Source organism: Crocuta crocuta, unplaced genomic scaffold (genome assembly GCF_008692635.1).
Source record: "Crocuta crocuta isolate KB4526 unplaced genomic scaffold, BGI_CrCroc_1.0 scaffold270, whole genome shotgun sequence".
In the NCBI taxonomy this organism is placed as follows: domain Eukaryota; kingdom Metazoa; phylum Chordata; class Mammalia; order Carnivora; family Hyaenidae; genus Crocuta; species Crocuta crocuta.
Genome location: NW_027527569.1, coordinates 2,287,991 through 2,308,209, shown reverse-complemented (window position 1 = coordinate 2,308,209; position 20,219 = coordinate 2,287,991). Strand labels below are relative to the sequence as shown.

The window sequence follows — 20,219 nt, the reverse complement described above, 5'->3', positions numbered from 1 at the left end:
CAAAGTCCTTGTACAAGTTGAAATGATGACTACTCCATTTGGCTGTACTTGTCCTACAAATAGCAGCAGCAGGGGAAATGTTTTTTTTTCTTTACCTCAGGAAAGAGCTGTTTGCAGATAGTCTACCCTTCATGTCTTCTGTTTTTCTCTTTTAATTATCTTAAATACTCTTGGAGACATTTAAATGAAGAAAAAATAATATAAACACCCATGTTCCTACATATTTGTGTTCTCTTTAGGAAAGAAAGTATTACAGTTTAATTATTATTCTTAAATTCATGCCACTGTCATCCTTCTCTCTCATCTCCAATAGCTGGTACTATTTTTACAGCTTTGTTAATAAGTGGGTTTTCAAACATATTATGGTGTTTATTGATTCTTTAACATTTATGGATCTTTTTACAGGTAAATCGTCAATCTGAAATTGTTCCGACCAGTTCTGGTGATCCCTGGAAGACATGTGCAAAACGAAACAAGGCTGACAGTTTAAAACCTTTGAAAGGCAACTCCATTGGACTTAACATGTTGAGCAACAATAAGAAATTGAGGTATAGGCACTTCTACACAGTCCTACAGATAAAGGGTTTGACACCAAAAATTAACTTCCTTTGTGGTCAGTTGTCTCAGCCTATACTTTGACTTTTTTAGCAGTGCCAAGAGGTAGAGGGTGTGAACTCTTTGCTTTGAATTTGGGGATTAGGATTGATTGCAGTGATTTTTTTGGTTCTGAATAAAAATATTGCAAGAAAAGTTCCAGTAGAGTGGGATTTCATAAGATGAGCTTCCTCTCGTATAGTTAGTAAAATTTTGTCGTAATATTAGAAGTAGAAGACACTGGAGGGTAGAGTGGTCATGTCTCTTTTAGGGGACACTTAATCAGGNGTTTTTTTTTTTTTTTTTTAATTTCTCTTCTCTTCTAGATATAATCCTTAGTGGTTGTCATAATGAACTACTTTTACTGATATGATTGTGCTGTTATACCTTCCAGAAACTGGATTGAAAAGCACTGTTTCAATTTCAGTTTTGTCAACTTATAGATAGAAAATTGTGGTACATAAGGCTAAGTAACCTTGAAGTCAGTGGCAGAGTCAGAAGTAGAATTTGAGACTNTTAGTGCATTTGATTTTTATTTTGACATATAAGAAATCTTTGTAACGTAGTTTAAAAGTTTTTTTTATTTATAGTCCCTAACAGAGAATAAGAAAAAATATATTTGAATTAATTTATAGGATACCTTACAGTACAAAACATTCATTTGGATTCCTGATTTATATTCTAGTGTTCTACTCTTTATCTTCTTTCATGAATTGTACTAGAAATATTTCAGAGACAAATTCAGAAAGTGGAAAACTGATGGACAATTTAACATAGTTGGTTTGATCTATAAAAATACATATTTTAGTATGAAGCTTTTTGTGTGTGTAGCTTTTAGTGTTCAGATTTGAAAGGATTTATTTTGCATAGGTTTATGTAATTTTTCCTCTCTTCAAATTATTCTTTGTTTCTTGCATCTGCAGTGAAAATGCACAAAGTGCATCAGTATGTTCAGGAACTGTAGTTCATGGTAGACGTTTTCAACATGCTAATGTACAGACATCACTTGTAAAAACAGCAGCCCAAAGGTAAGGATTCTAATTGCCTTTGTTTAGAGTATACATACCGTCCTCTTTAACACTTTTTCACTGTTTTTTTCTTCTTCTTTAACCAACTTTTTTATTTTGGGGAACTTTACTCTGTTTCTGTTGTCTGTAAGGAGATGTCCTAGAATTTTATTCTTATATTTGCTTTTGAATAAACCACATTCTGTGAATAGAGACATAAATAAAAGCCTTTTTCTTACATTATATTCCAGTTAAATTAATCTGATTTTACAACATTGACCATACAGCATTTGACAAGAAATCTTCAAGTGGTAGTTTTGCTCTGATAAGTAAAGCTAGTTATTAGCTTCCTTTCTTTTTAATATTTTTTGGATTTCATAGCTTCAAAATAAATCACATTATTAACTTTGAGATAATTTTGTGTTTTAATAGTTTTAGTAGATTTGGATGTTCTCATTGATCATGAAAGTAATACTTGAACCTTGAAATAACAAAAGTAACAGTGGGGAAAGCTTGGTGTTTTAAATGCTTTAGAGGTTGTTCATAACCAATGGTTATGAAATTTCAGTTGAATTTCAGTTTTGAGTCCGTTTCAATTGACTAGGAAATTCTTAGGCTCCAACAGTAAAATAAATAATCTAATTTTTGCATTATGAATAGTTGTGTAAAATGTTTTTATAAATAGTAAAATTTAAAGATTTGGTGCATATGTTCTTCATTTTTAAAAAATATCAATCTAGATTGTTGCTCACTCAGTAAATGTGTCCTGACTCTTAGAAACCCTTGCTATATTTGCTATGTACATAGATTTGCTATAGTATAATAAATTTTCAACTTAAAAACCTTAAATCTTTCCCATACTTGCAGAAAATAAAATCTTTTGCTTAAATGTATTATTTTTATCATAGTTTTTACATAAGGTATTTGAGGAATACAACTAAAAAGACCAAAAGAGAAATTACTGCACATACCAAAAACTTGGCTTATCTTACTGTAAAGTACACAAATCAAGGTCTCTAGCCAACATGTGGCACAGACATGAGAATAAATAATAAAAGGAGAGTAATTATTAGCAAAAAGGAGAGAGACATTATTTTCACACCCTGATAGAATCCATTGGTGACAAAGATTTGTCTTTTTTCTGAAATGTGGTCCATGTTGAAATACTCATCTATAATTTATAATTAAGTGAAATATTTTGCAACCAAAATTATGATTGCTTCTGAACTTGTTAATTTGGAGTTATTTGTAGTGTGACCTCTTCTCTCCATACCTCCTTTTATCATTGTTAATGTAAAGAAAACTGACTTCAGTTTGGAAATTGGTTTGTGTTTTGTTTTATTCTAGGTCTTGGCACCTATTATACTTTGCATATGTATTATCGTTCTGCATGAAAGGTTAGATTCTGTTAGTAGGAAATGACATTTACTAGTAAAATATTGTTTCCTTAATAAAACAAATTTGAATTAGTTTGTATTTAGAGAAACAATTCTGAATGAAAATACTTGTTCTTAACAACTAGGGGCAGTTCGCAAAACTGAAAAGTCATGTCAGCAGGACAGATTCTATTTATGTTTGTCTCTTACTGACAGAATAAACATTTCTTATTTTTACTAAAGTGTGATTGTCATTAAAAAGGTTTTGACATTCAAAAACAGGTCACTGAGAGTTTTTCCAATTTTTTCCTTCAAAATCAGTGAGTGATTTTGTGTTACATACCAGGCATAGATGAGGTACAGAGTAGTCCAAGGTGAATATAACAAAGCTGCCTTCCAGCTCAGGTTTGATTAGGGTGGAGGACAGAAAGACAAGTAAACAAATGATTACATGGTAAGTGTAGTGTAGTAGACACAGTTTGCGTCGTGCTGTTTATAGAGAAGGGGGCAGTGAAGAATTCACAAAGGAAGTATTAAAGGCGGTTTGTTTTTTTTTTAAAGGTTAGAGAAAGGGAGGGAGAGAGAGAGAGTGAGCGTGTGAGAGCAGAGGAGGGTCATAGAGAGAGGGGGAGAGGAATCCCAAGAAGGCTTTGTGCTGTCAGCACGGAGCCCATCACAGGGCTTAATCTCACACACCCTGGGATCATGACCTGAACCAAAATCAAGAGTCAGACACTCAACCGACTGAGCCATCTAAGTGCCCTAAAGAAGCTTTTGAGTATACTCGTTGGAAGAGAACACTCCATGTAGTAGGAACCCCATCTCCAATGCCCTGAAGAAAGGTTTCACCAAAATGGTTACTACCAAACCTTTGTAGTGTTGTGTTGGCAGAGTTGTCACACTTCAGATGTGGTGTGCACCCTGGTTTTTACTGGCTTTTGTAGTTTCTCCTAATTTTTCTTATTTTCTCAATTCTTAATTTGAAATTAAAGGAAATGCCATAAGCTGATAATTCATACACATAGTCCTCTCGGGGAGAGTGGTATAACTTGTCTTTTGAAAGTAAGTCAGACCTGCATTTTGGATAATTAGTTTAGTAAGATAGGGGAACAGGTAAATCACACCTTTTTAATCCAAAGGGAGTGCAATGAAGATTGTTAAGATATCTGATCAGATTAGTATTATTATAACTACTCTTTGGGAGAATATTAGGATTTCAATCTATTTTCTTACTGCTATACAAATGTTAATATAAGTCATATTTAAAAGAGAAGTTGTCTGTATACTCATAGTGATGAAGGAAGGTAGTCTTAGTATGGAAAATGCAGAAATTAAAAAGTCTGTATAACTCTATATACCATCTCCACCTCTGACTTCAATGAGATTTGCTAAAAGAGCACATTTACTGGTTTATGTTTTATTTACATTTTCACTTATTTTTGTTTTTGTTCTTTATTAAGGATAGGTGAAAAGACTTGTCAGGACCTTAGGGGAAACTGAATGTCTACAAAAGCATATATAATCCATAAATGGGAAAATGGGCTCCTGGAATAAGATTTAATTATTAATGAAAAGCACCATTTTGAAAGAATTTTTGAAGTCTTAAATCAGGTCATGGATACCAGAATCAATCAGTTTCTCTTTTTTCCTTCCTTTAAAAAATTTTTAAGAACACTAGTACAGCACTAGTTCAAGAATGAAATAGTCCAACAAGAATGTAAGTTGAAATTTTTACAAAGTCCTACATTACTAATAATGGCTTCCCTATGCATTTTTTTTTTAAAGCTTTTTCTTTTTTTTTTAATATGTATGCTCCTCCATAGCAGGACTTCATAATAAACACATATTAGAATTTTATAGAAGTATAGTCACTTAGAAATTAGATATCTTATCATAATAAACACATTTTCTTCAAAGATAAGAGAAGTGAGCATGGGCATATGTATATATTTTTTTGTTTTGTGTTTTTTGTTTTCTTCCTAACTCCCTTGGTTTATTGGAAAGAACCAAACCTGTTTCTTCTACTGCTGCTCTGTCTTCTACCTCTTTTCTTTACTCTATACAGGTGAGTTTAAAACACAAAATTGAGAGACTACTAAACTCTTCTCGCTTCTTGGGTACAACAGGGTAGAGCTAGAAAGGGCTGTATTAGGTATTGATGCCTAATTTTCAGTTTTCATTTTACTTTTCCTGGATATAAAGCTCCAGAAGAAATAGATATATAAGATAAGCTGGACTTAGTTAAACTTTCATGTTTATGTTTTATTGACTTTAAGAGGGGTATGGTAATATTCCATCACGTTTTTGTCATTTTTCTAACATAAATTTATTTTATAGAGATTATCCTTTTTTTTAATAATAAAGATAAAACTTCAAATATGGTATTCATGTAAGCTTATGATTCTTTACTATTGAAAATTTTTTTTAAATAAGAATATTTTCAGTGTCGTATAAAACCACGTTACCATTTTTTCCCGTTAATTCACTATGATTGATATTTTGCTTGTTTGTTCCACATTATTGGAATGTGAGAGTTTATACGAAGACTCAGAGTTTGTAAACTATGTTTTGCTTACGGTTCTGAATATTTTGTTCATTTTATAATAAATAATTGATATTTTACTTGTTTGTTCCACGTTATTGGAATGTGAGTTTATATGAAGACTCAGAGTTTGTAAACTATGTTTTGCTTATGGTTCTGAATATTTTGTTCATTTTATAATAATTCTAGGATATGAATGTTACTCTAATTTAAAGGTTTTTGTAATTTTACTATTGAGTAATTGATATTGATAGATTTTTAGGTTTTCCATGGATGTGGCGAAGGGTGGACCTGTTACAAATTATATTTTTGATTGAAGGCCATGATTTTAAATCCTAGGCCTTTCCTTGTGTCTAAAACCGTATGCTGCTGTATTTAATCTATGGCTCTGCTGTATTTAATCAATGACTTTTATGCAAAAGTTCCAACCTTAAAAATTTTTTTTTCTTACTCAGAGGCTAATTATCACACCTGTTAACAGAATTGGCACTACTAAAAATTTATAACTGTCAGGAAATTTTATTGTTCTTTGAAGACTCTTTACATAACTACTCTAAAATAACCTATCATCAGATGGTTGATGGTTAAATAAAGCTCTTTCAAGAATCAGTATCTTCGTACATCCTTTTTTCTTAAATATGTTTAGATATAAATTATTTTCTGTATTAACAAAAACTGAAAAATACTTATCTGACAAGATTCAAAATTTAGTATATAACCTATATATGTGTTTAAAACAAAGTAATCACATTACAATTTTGCCTTATTGACCGCAGTTACTAAACTACAATGATATATCAAAAATGAGGTCTTGCCTCTTACATTTTTTTTCTTTTTCATGTTTTAAGCAGTCTGGACCAAAAGGAAAGGTAAGCTTAATATTGATGAAATTAGAGCATGGATATAACAGTAAGATACCAAATTATTTATATGCTATGAAAAATATCCATTGAGTTCATCAATGGATGAATAATGAATGAATAATAAAGCTTATTAATTATTTTAATAAAAGGAAACGATGATGATAGAACATGATATTTGACTTATGTGGGTAGTGTTAACCATAATTCTCAATATAGTTATATATTTATGTTGATATGACTACTTTCCTTTTAAAAGTAGAATATTTTAATGCCTTAGTAAAGTTGTTTTCAGTTAAAGCATTAAAATCTTCTTGTTATATTTTACAGATTTACTTTTGTTTTTATGCTTTACTAGATAGAGTTGACGGAAAGTGGAACTAGAATGCCTTAAGCATGGAGTTAAAACTCTAAACATCAGTGTATTCCTATTCTGACCCAAAACAGAATTTTATGATCGCTGATTGTTCACTTTGTTATAACATTGACAGGCATATATCCTTTAGCAGAAGTTTTGAATGATGTAAATAATTAAAAAAACATTATTAAGAATGCACAATCATTTAATTATGTACTTTTAACTCTGTAGTGTCTTTAAAGGTGTATAGAAAGCAAAGAGGACAATTTCTGTTATTTTATAAAGTGCATATATTCCTCCTTAGTGAACACCACAGTTCTGAAATATAAAGATCCTATCAGCAAAAAATTTAGGCATATTTTCAAATTCTGAAATACTTCACAATTCTTACATGTTTTAGGTGAATGCATTGTGCAGGTATTTTACTATCTACTGGGGAAGAAAAATTCTTTTCTCATGTTTGTTTTTCTCTTTGAAGAAAGCATTGTTTTCTGTCAGATATAGATGAGTCATTATATCTTTAAAATTTTTCACTTGTAAGTGCTACATATTTTTTGAAAAGCCACTAGTAAGATTTAAAAAATATAATTGCTAAAGAATATACATTTAACTCTTTATATAATCATACGCAAAACAGACTTGTTTTATATACTTTCCTGTATGCTATACTAGATAAAATAAGTACTCTAATATTCTAATCTAATATGCAGATCTTAGATTATTCTCTTTTGCATTGTAGCTTTGGAGGGTTTATACTGATTTTTTGCACTGTTTTGGCTTATGCATATTTCTGTAGTGGAAATTTATTCATTGATACATTCAGCAAATATTTCAATGACTTTATGTGCCAGGCACTATTCTAGGAGCAGATAGAAACCCCTACCCTCTTGGAGCTTACATTCTTGTTGGAATAATACTGGAATGGGAGTCAGAAGATGTGGAATTAGGTAACTAGCAATATCAGTAGGCACATAACTTACTGTAAAATGAGGATAATATTTGCCTAGTTTTAAAGGAGATTTGTGGGAAGCAGTGAGATGATTATTTCAAACTGATAAAACTATAAAATTTGAAATTTCTGTAGTAGTAATAGATATTGGGGAAAAAATGTAATAGATCTTGAAATTCTGTCAGTCTCTTGTACTAAGATTACTGCCAGGGATTAGATATGAAGCAGCAGCTTGTAATGAATATACCTGAGGGCTTTATTCAGCAGCATCGTTATTAATCTTTGGATCCTTATCTAAAATTATTTTGTGTTTATCTTTGTTAGTGATAGGCTGAGAACTTTTGTGTCAGTACATTTTACTTTGTGAATTCTTTTCACAGAAGCCCTTTTGTTCCCTTCTTGTGAACACTAAGCCATATCTTTTTTTCTGATCCTTAAAGAGTACTAGAAGGTCCTTTATCTTTATCCCTCAACACATGAGAGACTATAAATTTTTGAACTAAATGATTTATTTATAAGAGAATGGTTTATCTAATAAACAAAAATTAAATAGTTGTGGAAGGTTAGTCTTTTCTAGACTTTTTTTCATTTGTACACTGGGCACAATGAGGTGTGCTTTATGTTTAAAAATAAGCTGGAATAGGGGTGCCTGGGTGGCTTAGTCGGTTAAGCGTCCGACTTTCACTTAGGTCCTGATCTCGCGGTTCGTGGGTTTGAGCCCCGCGTCGGGCTCTGTGCTGACTGCCAGCTCAGAGCCTGGAGCCTGTTTCAGAGTCTGTCACTCCTTCTCTCTCTGACCCTCCCCTGCTCACGCTGTCTTTCTCTCTCTCCTAGAAATAAATTAAAAAAAAAATTAAAAAAAAATTAAAAAAATAAGCTGGAATAAATAATCAATAGCAGTATTAATATCTAGAGCTTGCAAGCTTCAAAAATTGTAGCCATGTTGTTATTGTTGTTTTAGGTGACTTTTACAACTTGAATGACTCGAATTCCTTTTTGACTCATGGACAGATGGTTGTAAATACAGTGTATCTGGTAGCACCAGCAACCTGTAATATTTAACCTGGTATTAGAACAGTTTTTCCTCCCTAGATAAAGAATCTGTTGACCTGTTATAAAACTGAAGCATACAGTGATTTTCAAGTTTAAAATTTTTAAAAATACTTATTTATTAATGTAAAAAGTATGTGGATCTTGTAGAGAATTTTGAAGCAATAATAAAATACAAAGATGAATAGAATATAGTGAAAGAACATATGTGAAATATCAGGAATGTTTATATAAAGAGTGTGTTTGAAGTACAGATATTACAGAGATTTTATAATTTCCTGAAGGCTCTCAAAATAGAAAATTGTATTATTAGGATCCTGATGCATTTCTTTCCACTGTTTTATTCCTGTGTGCTTTTTAATATACTTAATGCATGTGGAATCATAATAAAAGTACAGCTGCATATTCTGAATTTTTACATAAATACAGTGTTAACATTTTCCACCGTCACTGTTGGCTTTTATTTATTTATTTATTAAACATTTTTAAACATTTATTCATTTTTTGAGAGACAGCACAAACATATTAGGGGCAGAGAGAGAGGGAGACACAGAATCTGTAGTAGGCTCCAGGCTCTTAGGTGTCAACACAGAGCCCTATGTGGGCCTCGAACTCACGAACCATGAGATCATGACCTGAGCTGAAGTCAGACGCTTAACCAACTGAGCCACCCAGGCATCCTAAGTTGACTTTTAAAAATGATTTTTAATGAATGCATAATAGGTAATCCTGCAGGTATTGGAAATTTATTTACTCATTATTTCATTACTCTGACATATGACACGAGAACAAATTTGTGTACAAATTTCTAAATGAATCTCTTAAGATAAATCTCTGTGAAAGGATTCTTTGGACTAGGTCACAGATGTTTTTAAAGCTCTTGATAAGTGCTACTAACTTGTTCAGAGAGGTAGTACCAATTTATGATAGTATTATAAACTGCTGTGTAAAGATACCTGAAAATAAAATTATAGTCAGATGATACTATCTTCCTTGTAATTAGAAGAGTCATCTGAAACCTTGGAAATAATAAAGTTGAGCAAGATGATAGGCTGCAAGACTAATAGTATTAATAGTTTCCTTCATTCACCTCTGATCCATTGGAGTATATATTGGAGAGACCAAAATTATATTCACAGCAACAATTAAAATTAAATACCCAGTAATAAAGTTAATAGTTATAAAGTCTTTATAAATATATCTAAAGACCTACTCTGAGGCATATATTACGTTCCTGATTGGATTTACTCCTTAAAGTAAATAAAATGCAATTTTAGACAAAATCTCAGTGACTTTGTTGTCATTTTAAAAAATTTGACCAATTAATGCTAAAGTTCGTTTAGGAGAGTAAATATTTGAGAACAGCAATAGACTTTTTGTTTTTAAAGAAGAATAAATGAAGAGAAGAATGACTTGCCACATAAAACATATTGTAAAGAAAATAGTGATTGAATACGGAAACCTTAGAAGATTAGGAAGAAAGAGAGTAAGCAGACTAGAGTCTGGGTATATTCAGTTTCCAACCAGGATGTCCAATCAGTAAATATAAACAAATTTACAGTGTCTTTATTATTATTTTTAATGCTTATTTGAGAGGGAGGGTGAGAGAGAATCCCAAGCAAGCTCCATGCTCAGCACAGAGCCGGATACAGGGCTTAATCCCGCAACCATGAGGCCATGACCCGAACAGAAATCAAGAGTTGGATGTTTAACTGACACTGAGTAACCCAGGAGCCCCTGCAAGTGCCTTTAAATGCCTGAATTATGATATTCATGAAAAATTATTATTTTGAAATTTTGCATGGTGGGCAGTAGTGCCTCAGTTTTTATCAGCAGTATCATTCTTGTACAGCAATGTTTATACAGTTATTTGACCTGATAAATGGACTCGGGACTGCATATTGCCTTTTAGATATACATGTTTATTCATTCCAAATATTTATCAAGTGCTTGCTATGTTCTAGGCGTAAGATTATAGTGGTGAACGAAACAGACAAGATCCCTGTATTCCTGTGGTTTACATTTTTATGGGCAAAGACTGATAATGAACAAGTAAAAATGAAATAAGTTCTGTGTAAAGAGTAAAATAGAGGATATTATAGAGAGTGACAGTAGTGACAGTATGGTTTCCTTAGATTACATGTTCAGAGAAACTTTTTAATAGAAAGCTAACATTTTAAGCAAGGACCAAATGAAGAGTCAGCATGCCATGATCACAGAGATAGCTTTTCCAAATAGGGAAGGGAAGGTGCTAAGATAGTAATGCAAAAATGAGTTTAGTGTGTTCAGGGAATAGAAGGAATGACCACTATGACTGGAGTTTGGGGAGCAAAGGAGAAAACGTTATAAAATGTGGGTTTGGCCATGGCAGCTAGGNTTTTTTTTTTTTTTTTTTTTTTTTTTTTTTTTTAGTTTATTTATTTATTTTGAGAGCAGGCTCCACACTGTCAGCATGGATCCTGATGCAGGGCTTGAACTCATTAACCATGAGATCATGGCCTGAGCCAAAATCGAAAGTCAGATGTTGATTTTTAGTGAGTATGTGTATGTGTGTGCACCAGAGGGGCAGAGACAAGGAGACTCCTGTGCTGTCAAATGCAAGCCCAATGCAGGGTGCATTCTCATGATCTGCGTGAGATCATGACCTGAGCCAAAATAAGTGTTGGATGCTTAACTGACTGAGCCACCCAGGTGCCCCAGATCTTTGAGAGGTTTTAAAAAGCAATCTTTTGTATATGATTTATAATTTGGTACAATAAGAACCTTAAATCAGTGGAATTCAATTAAAGCTAAGCATGTTCCACTTTCCAAATATCAATGTACTGCAAAGGAAAATCAGTGTAGTCTGTGACTACATATCAAACCTGTCTCAGCAAAATGTGGGGCTTGAAGAGGTAGAAAGGTAGAAATAAAAGAAATCTTAAGTCCTTTTTCTGGGAGGAGAATTGGTAGGGGTAGCAGTAATAGGCTTTTAAAGACCTCCTCTCATTAGGGATGCAGTAGAACATCTTGTTTAAATAAATGTTTGTAATCTTGATAACATGTTAACAGAAATTGTAATTGGAATAAAGGTTGAGAGACGAAAGGTACTATTTGTTAAATTAATTAGGGAGGGAAACAAATGAATAGTAATTGTGCAAACAGTAAAAATAGGGGGAAAGAGGAAACAAATAATAAATACAAATATTAAAAAACAACTAATAAAAATGAAAACATGAAATCTATCAGTTGTTACAGTAATTGTGATCAGGTTGAATATATTTAGTAAAGGACAAGTTGGTTGGATTAAACCTACTTCTACTATATTGTTTCTAAGAATCCGACAAATTAACAATCTATAAGGTAAAGAATTACAAAAGATGAAAACAAAGCATGAGTATAATTTTAATAATAAGATGGAGTTAGGGATTAGAAGTACTAAATAGGAAGGGCACCTGCGTGGCTCAGTCAAACATCCGACTCTTGATCTTGGCTCAGGTCATGATCTCACAGTTCGTGAGTTTGAACCCCGTGTCAGGCTCCACACTGACAGTGCAGAGTCTGCTTAGGATTCTCTCTCTTCCTTTCTCCCCCTGCCCCCACTTGATCTCTCTGTCTCTCTTTCTTAAAATAAAAATTTTATTTTACAAGAAGGAGCATGTTTTTAATGGGTATATAAAAGTATAACAACTTACATATAAAATCTCCCTAAATATTGGAAATGCAAGAAGTTCTTAGAGTATAGCTGTGGGAGATTTTTAGTATATCTCAGAAAATTACACCAATTTATGAATTTAACATAAGGTTGGAATAATGAAATTTAACATTTGAATATGAATACATTTATAGAAATGTGTATCTTTTAGATCAGTTAGAGCAATGGGAAGATTAATAAAATGAGCTATCATTAAAACCAAGCAAAAACAAAAACTCAGCACCTAGATCCTTGCTTCTAATACCACTCTCTAAGAAAAGGAACATAGCAAAACAGCTGATTTTAGGGATGGGTTAGGGAAAACACAAAATGAGCCTGAAATGTCCTGTGTTGTTAGAAACCAAGCAAGTACTCAAAAAACAAAAGGGCATTTACTTGCTTCAACAGCGCATTAAAATTAAATGTTAATGTTAATTGTTAATTAATGTTAAAATTGTAACATTACAGAGAAGATTTTCAAGGCCCTTTGTAAAAGGATGACCTGTGGATTATGGAGCATTCTATATTTCTGTAAACTTTACATTATATGTATTTTACCAGAATTAAAAAAAAAAACCTGACATCACATCAGGTGGACAAAAGGAGCCAACTGAAAGCACTCCCAAAGACCAAAACTAAAACAATTGGATTATAACTTGAAGTGTAAAATAAATATCCATATATCATATTGATAAAAATGATTGAATAAATGAATTCTGTATTTATTCAATTATCCTTGGGTTTTACAAGCTATATAAAATGGATTGAAGGAAATGGACAGTTGTTTATTATAGAATTCCAAATAATTTGTGTAGACACTCCACTCTTCAGGAAGTGGGGTTTAACTACCCCCCTCCCTTTTGTGGGCTGGACTGACTGACTTGTTTATTTCCAAATAGAGTATTGAAAAGGAAAAATAGTAACTCTAGAATGGAGAAATCTAGCAAACGCTCCCTTAGCCAAATGATCAAGGTTAATATCACCAGTGATAAATCATATTGATATTATGTACCTCCTGATATGATGTGATGACAGGGGCACTTCAGCTCTGCAGTATCCTTTCCCCTAAATTCATAACCTTGGTCTAATCATGAGAAAAACATCAGAGTAACCAAGGTTGAGGTACCTTCTACAAAATAATTATTCTCTTCTAAAGTGCCAAGGTCATGAAAGATCACGTAAGACTGGGAAACTGAGGAGCCTAAAGAGACGTGACAGCTAAATGCAGTGGATCCTGGATTGGATTCTGGAACAAAAAGATATTGGTAGAATAGCTGGTGAGATTTGAGTCAAGTTTAGCGTTTAGTTGATAGTAGTGTACCAGAGTTTCTTTTTTGACGTATATATGATGATGATGAAGGTGTTAACAGTAGGAGAAGCTGGGTGAGGAATGCAATTCTGAATTGTCTTTGACTCTCCTGTAATTCCAAAATTAATCCAGAATTGAATTTATTTTAAAAACCTTTCAGGGCTGAGGCCTATCTAACCTTTAATAAAGAAGAGCATTTTGATGTTATTTCAATAATTCTGCACAGAAGAAAAAAAGCTTTCCAGTTGTTTAATGAAGGTTGTAAAATGTTGGGTCCAGGAGATGAGTTGTTTATTTTTATTTTTTTTAATTTTTATTTATTTTTTATTTTTTTAATGTTTATCCTTGAGAGAGTGAGAGAGAATGAGCAGGGAAGGATCAGAGCGAGAGAGGGACACAGAATCTGAAACAGGCTCCAGGCTCTAAGCTGTCAGCACAGAGCCCGACACGGGGCTCGAACCCACGAACCGTGAGATCATGACCTGAGCCGAAGTCAGACGCTCAACTGACTGAGCCACCCAGGCGCCCCCCCACCTTTTTTTTTTTTTAACTATACAAACAGAAACAAAGCAAAAAAATCCTCCCACTTTTGTAGATGACAGATGACAGAGAAGCTTCTATGCTTCTGCTTGGTTTGAGAGAAAGAAGTATCCACTGATAAATTGTAGACTTGAGCTTCATACCGGCTTGGAGTTTGAAGTGTTAGTATCTGTAGAGTGATAGCACCCTCAAACCAAGACATTAATATAAAATTTAGTTTTTGATCACCTAACAATTTTTTAAAAAACTGAATTTTTACAAACACAAGATAGTTTATGGCTAGAAATTTTTAAAAAATTTTCTCATCAAAGTAATGCTATTTTTATCCTCAGATTCTTATATCCTTATATTAAACTTTAAGGTATGCCTTTATTTCTGTAATTGATTCATACATTTTTTAAAAGATAAATTAGTTTTTCCTGTATATATAAGGAAACATGTAGCAAATACTCAATACTTTATAGCTATTAAGGTCTGGAAATTTTGGTAAATACACAGAATAGCTAATTAACATTATAATACATGAGGAAGTCATAGATATTATATGATGTATTCTGTGTGGTGTTTGTCCCTCATTAGCAGTGCATAGTTCAGTGCACTGTGTCAGATTGCAAAACAAACGGTGCATTCAGTGCAGCATTTTCACCAACCCCTGCACATGTATGATTGGTTGTGTCAGGTGATTTATGTCAGTCATTACTGAATAAGTCTGTGTTTCTAACATACCCCGGAATAAGTCATCAAATAGGTTCAAAGTAACAAAATCTAAAATAGCTATTTTTAGATTTTGTGCCCATTTTCTGTTAAATAATTATTTTCTGTATTGATGATCTTGAGTATTTAAGAATGTATACTATTTGTGTTATTCACTATTTTACCATAATAGTGTCATTGTATTTTGCTTCAGATTCATTGCCTCTGTTGCATTTTAAAGTTGGTATCTTTATTTTTCCAAAGCAGATAATTATAAAAATTAGAGATTAAAAGAATGAATTATCTGATGTAAAGATAAGACAATATATAATATATTCCATTTAGTGTGAAAGTGCATAAAATATAAAACGATGAGTTTTAAGTTCAGTAAAATTAGCTGAAAACCTATCTTCTTCATAGTGCTAGTATTATCTCTAAGGCAAATTTTTATCTTTACAACTTATAACCTCATGATGATGTCAGGGTAGACATTGCCCAGTTGTACAGAAATGCTGCTCAATAATGAAAATTCCATTACTTATCAGTATTGATGCAATTTACCAGATTTCAGATTCTGACATTGTTATTTAATAATTGTTTAAGCATAGGCAAGTTAATTAACTTTTTGTGACTTCATCTCTTCTATATAGTGCTAATAATAGTATATATGTCATAAGGTAATTGCGAAGATTCAAGTACTTAATAGATATAGAGCACTTAGAACAGTACCTGGCACATGATGCTCACTATATGCTAACTGGTAATACAAATACACTACTATCATTACTCTTCACTGTTTTTTCTTGTGTCATTTTCTTATCTTGTTTTCAGTTTAGGCCCTTTGACTTTTATAACATAAGAATATAAAATTCTTTTAGAAAAATTTCTTTTTTAGGATTTTAATTTACTTAATTATATTACTCTGATAGGTATTGATTTCTAGTGTGAATGAATTTACAAATAATAGAATAGCCTCTTTTATTTTTAATTCCCTGGCTAAGTAAAATGGGAATATGTTTAGAAGTTTTTATTTAGGGCGAGAAAGTAGATATTGTAGCTTCCAGGTTTATTGCACTTTTAAAAAATCTTTAATGCTTTTGTCCCGCAACTAGCTGTAGGTTTTTGGCTTTACCCCCAAATTAGTGTATATTTGGATTTATATAGTATTTTAGAATCTTCATTTATGGAGGATTATGTTCAGAGTCCTGAAAATTGATTGTATATAAAGTCTGACAGTGTAATATATTTTTAAAAGTATAATTATATCCCCATAGTATAGTACAAGAATAAAAACTTGTTTCATAATTGCTGGTTTTGTATGTAACATTTTTTGTACTGTTTTTCAAATTGTCCTCAAAGTCAGTATCCTAATCACCATTTATTCCTCTAGTTATTGATTTGTTTTTAAGTACTTAAAAACATTTACAAAAAAATTGGGTGAATTGGATATTATTAAGCTGTTTTTTTAATTCTAAAAATGTATGACAATGAAGTATTACATGTTCTTATTTTTAATGTTTTTTATAAATTGACTATGACATCAGTTCCAAAAGAAAACTAAAGTTTTGTGCATTGGGGGAATAAATATATAACTTTGGTGACTACTTTGAAAGGACAATAATTTAGATTCATTTATTAAATACTTATATGAAAGTCTGTTTGCTGTGGGCTCTGATGGATTAATTCTAAAATGTAGTCATTGTTCTTAGGGATCTTACAGTGTAGTAAGCTTTAGTATATTTGTATAATACTGTTTTATTATTTTATAGTATCACTTTTTATATGGCAAGGAAGCTATGGTTTGCCTTTTTTTGGGTTTACTTTTAATAAACATAATTCCTCAACTTTTTTGTTTTGAAAATATATTTTTCTGTTAGAATAAATCTATATAAATTTACTCTTTTAGGAAAGAATACCCACCTCATGTCCAAAAATTTGAGAATAATTCTGTAAGGTTGAGTCGGCCTCAAGGTGTTGGTAAGTGTACAGTTTTATTTATTAACACTTGTGACAGGTTTAAATAGTTGTATGAAAAAAAGGTAGAAATAGAGATATGACACTGGTTTTAGAATATTCCGAAGTATAATAGAAATATGTAGAAAAGCATTTTTTATAACTGATTTGAAATTTTACTTAACTGTGACCTAACATTTTCAGGGAATAGTTGCACACTGAGGAGATCACAGTTTGAAATCTTTTTTTTTTAATTAGCATTTTCACTAAATTCAGGATCCACATATTAACTGCAGATGGAGTATAGTTTTAAAATTGTGTTTGGTTGAACTATATTATAATCCTGCATAATGTAGTTTTCTTGCTTTAAATTCTTGTAGTTATAGTCTTAAATTTAGAATATATTAGGCCACCACTGAATTTAAAAGATACCATGCCTGATACAATTGTATTAATAATAGATGTAGGGAAAAAGTTGTGAGTAGAAATTTTTTTCTTTGAAATAATCTATTAATATACTAATATACATTAGTGCAAAAATAAAGGCAAATAGTATTTACGGAAAATGTTTCACCATCAAATTGATTTTTGTTATCTAGAATAATGATGTTTTTAAAAAATTTTTTTCAATGTTTATATTTAAGAGAAAGAACGAGAGAATGAGTGGGGGAGGGGCAGAGTGAGAGAGACAGAAGATCTGCAGGCTTGGTTCTGACAGCAGAGACCCTGATGCAGGGTTTTAACTCATGAATCGTGAGATCATGACTGTAGCCACAGTCAAACTGTTAACAAACTTAGCCACCCAGGCACCTCTAGAATAATGATTCTTATTCTGTGTGTATGTCTTGTTTGTCCCAGGCCTTTACTTGAAACCATAGCACTACTGGTTCTTATCCAAAATCTAATTAATTTAAACAGCTGGACTTTCCTGCTAGCTAAGAGTTTGTTTTTTAAAGCATCTGTATTCTTTTCTAGTCTTGAGTGGAAATCTTTTATTTGTATATTGAACATGGTCCCATTTTTTAAAGGGAATATTCCAAACTCCTCTTCATTGTTTTTATTTTAGTTTGTTTATTTTAAGAGAGAGAGGGAGAGCGAGCATGAGCATGTGTGTGAATGCGAGCAGAGGAGGGGCAGGAGAGGGGGAGCGAGAATGACAAGAAGTCTCCACATGCTGATAGCGCAGACCTAACGTGGGGCTCAACCCCATGGACCCTGAGATCATGATCTGAGCTGAAATCAAGAGTTGCACACTCAACCGACTGAGCCACCCAGGCACCCCTATTCATCCTTTCTTAATAATTTTGTACTTATTATGAATGTGAATTATTCTACTTGGCATTACCTACTTAATGCTCGTTAAGTTTAGTAATAATTGACTACCCTTTTCAGCATTCATTCTGTTATATCTTAAGTCTACTGAACTCTTACTGGATGCTGTACTCATTATTTACTTTTGTCCTAGCTCCTTATCCAAGATCCTTTAAGCTAAATTTAACTTTACCTCCATTGGGATACAGAGGAAACCGAAGCACAGAAGGATTACTTACTCATGTGCAGGGGTCCAGCCTCTGCAAGCCAGGGTTGACCCGGAGAGTGAGGGTTGGAGTCGGTGAAGATACAGAGCCAGCCTCTTCAGGTGGACTGCTCAAATTTATTTTTCAGTTTAGGATTTTTATAGCAAATCCAATCAATCATTCTTAATCTACATTTTTAGAAAGCAGTCATGAGACTTAACATTTCTAAGTTTTCTTGGCAACAGTGATTTCACAGTACACGATTTCCACTTAAACCAATAAAATTTAACCAGGTAGTCATAACAAAGTCCTACATGTTCTTTACTATGTATGACAGGGTATCTAAGGATAAGTGAAGCATATAGCCAGAATACATGAGAACATAGTGCCCTTTAATTGTTTAAGTTTAGCGGGCAAGCAAGAACAGGATTTACTTGTACCTGCAGTTATAGATGATAGACTTTCACAACCCCTTACTGAGAAAGAACAATATCAACATTTATCATAGAGGACATGTGGAATTGTTATACATGGATCAACTAGAGTTTGGTCTCTGCATTTACAGGTTTCATTCTTTGGCCAGAACAATTCCTAAGTCGCTTCCTCACAGGCTTGAGACCAGGGGCAACAGGCAAATATTTCTCTAACACTTTTCCAAGAAAGTTCTCTAAAACTAATAAGTTTTGTTTTGTCTCTGCTTAAAGCATAATATGTAGTATTATTGGCAATTAGACCCCTACCCCCTACAAGGAAAATGAGTTCCAGATGTCTTATAGACCCCATGGATACCAGACCGTCCCCAATTTTGCCAGTTACTACAATAAGCATCAGACAACATCCTATTGAGGGGACAGGCATGATATTTAGGTACATTCCATTTTGGAGGAAGAGGGGGAACTTTAGGCAATTCTGGTTTCATATTAACCCTAGAATAGACTAACAGCGGAGGTGACAGTAAAAGGCACAGACTAAGCAGAGAAGAAGAATTATTCAGGGGGTTCTTCTGACTGCCTTGCAGTCTATCTCACAGGTTTTTCCCTGGACCTTGCCATCAGGGATGACCTGTGCAGTTTTGGTCTCTGGCACTCATGGACACAGAGCTGGTATTGCAGTCTAGGCCTAGATGATGCCAATACTCACGCTCTCTCTTTATCTCAAAATAAATACACTTAAAAGAAAAAGAGGATATTGGAGTGCCTGGGTGGCTTAGTCGCTTAAGCACCAGCTTCTTGACTTTGACCCAGGTCATGATCTCATGGTTTGTGAGTTCCCGCCCCTTGTCAGCCCAGAGTCTGCTTGAGATTTTCTCTCTCTGCCTCTTCCCTGCTTGCCCTTTCTCCCTTAAAATTAATAAACTTTTAAAAAAAATTTAAAAAGAGGTTATTGAAAATAGGAATACAGAAATATTTAACAAATTTGGAATTATGCAGGTAGAACATTTTGGTTTGTAGATTGATTGATTTATGTTTTAAAAACATATATTGTCTTCTTGCATACTTAAATCTTTGCTGATAAAGTCAGATTGTAATAAATTTTAAATTATTGTTTTGGGTGTTCAGTCACTTAAAATTTCTAATCATATCCTTAAAAGTATTAAATTTACATTGAAAGATAGTGAGGAAAATCCTTTTGTATTTCTTGAATAACAAATCATTAGGCTGAATATTAGTTTAGTTTCCTTTATCTAAACAATTGTACCCAATGTTTGAATTCAGTTTTTTTTATTACTAATCTATGAAGAGTCACTAACTTAAAAAAAAAGTGTATATGTGAGAGAGATTGATTGACTTCTTGATTG

General features: G+C 32.7%; 1 protein-coding gene and 1 non-coding gene across 7 annotated transcripts in view; both read left to right on the top strand.

The window, feature by feature from the left end:
* SENP6 (SUMO specific peptidase 6) overlaps positions 1-20,219 on the top strand; it is a 109,310-nt gene that overhangs the window by 31,963 nt on the left and 57,128 nt on the right. For 3 of the 6 annotated variants that reach the window (XM_077770213.1, XM_077770187.1, XM_077770207.1), the window contains exons 4-7: positions 406-548; positions 1,518-1,622; positions 6,368-6,388; positions 16,858-16,928. In XM_077770213.1, coding sequence (XP_077626339.1) covers positions 406-548; positions 1,518-1,622; positions 6,368-6,388; positions 16,858-16,928 — 340 coding nt within the window. The remainder of the gene's footprint in view (positions 1-405; positions 549-1,517; positions 1,623-6,367; positions 6,389-16,857; positions 16,929-20,219) is intronic. The other 3 variants (XM_077770200.1, XM_077770223.1, XM_077770191.1) reach the window with 2 other exon arrangements.
* Positions 12,834-12,940, top strand: LOC144236884 (U6 spliceosomal RNA). Its single transcript, XR_013336680.1, has one exon. It is a non-coding gene; the product is annotated as a U6 spliceosomal RNA (small nuclear RNA).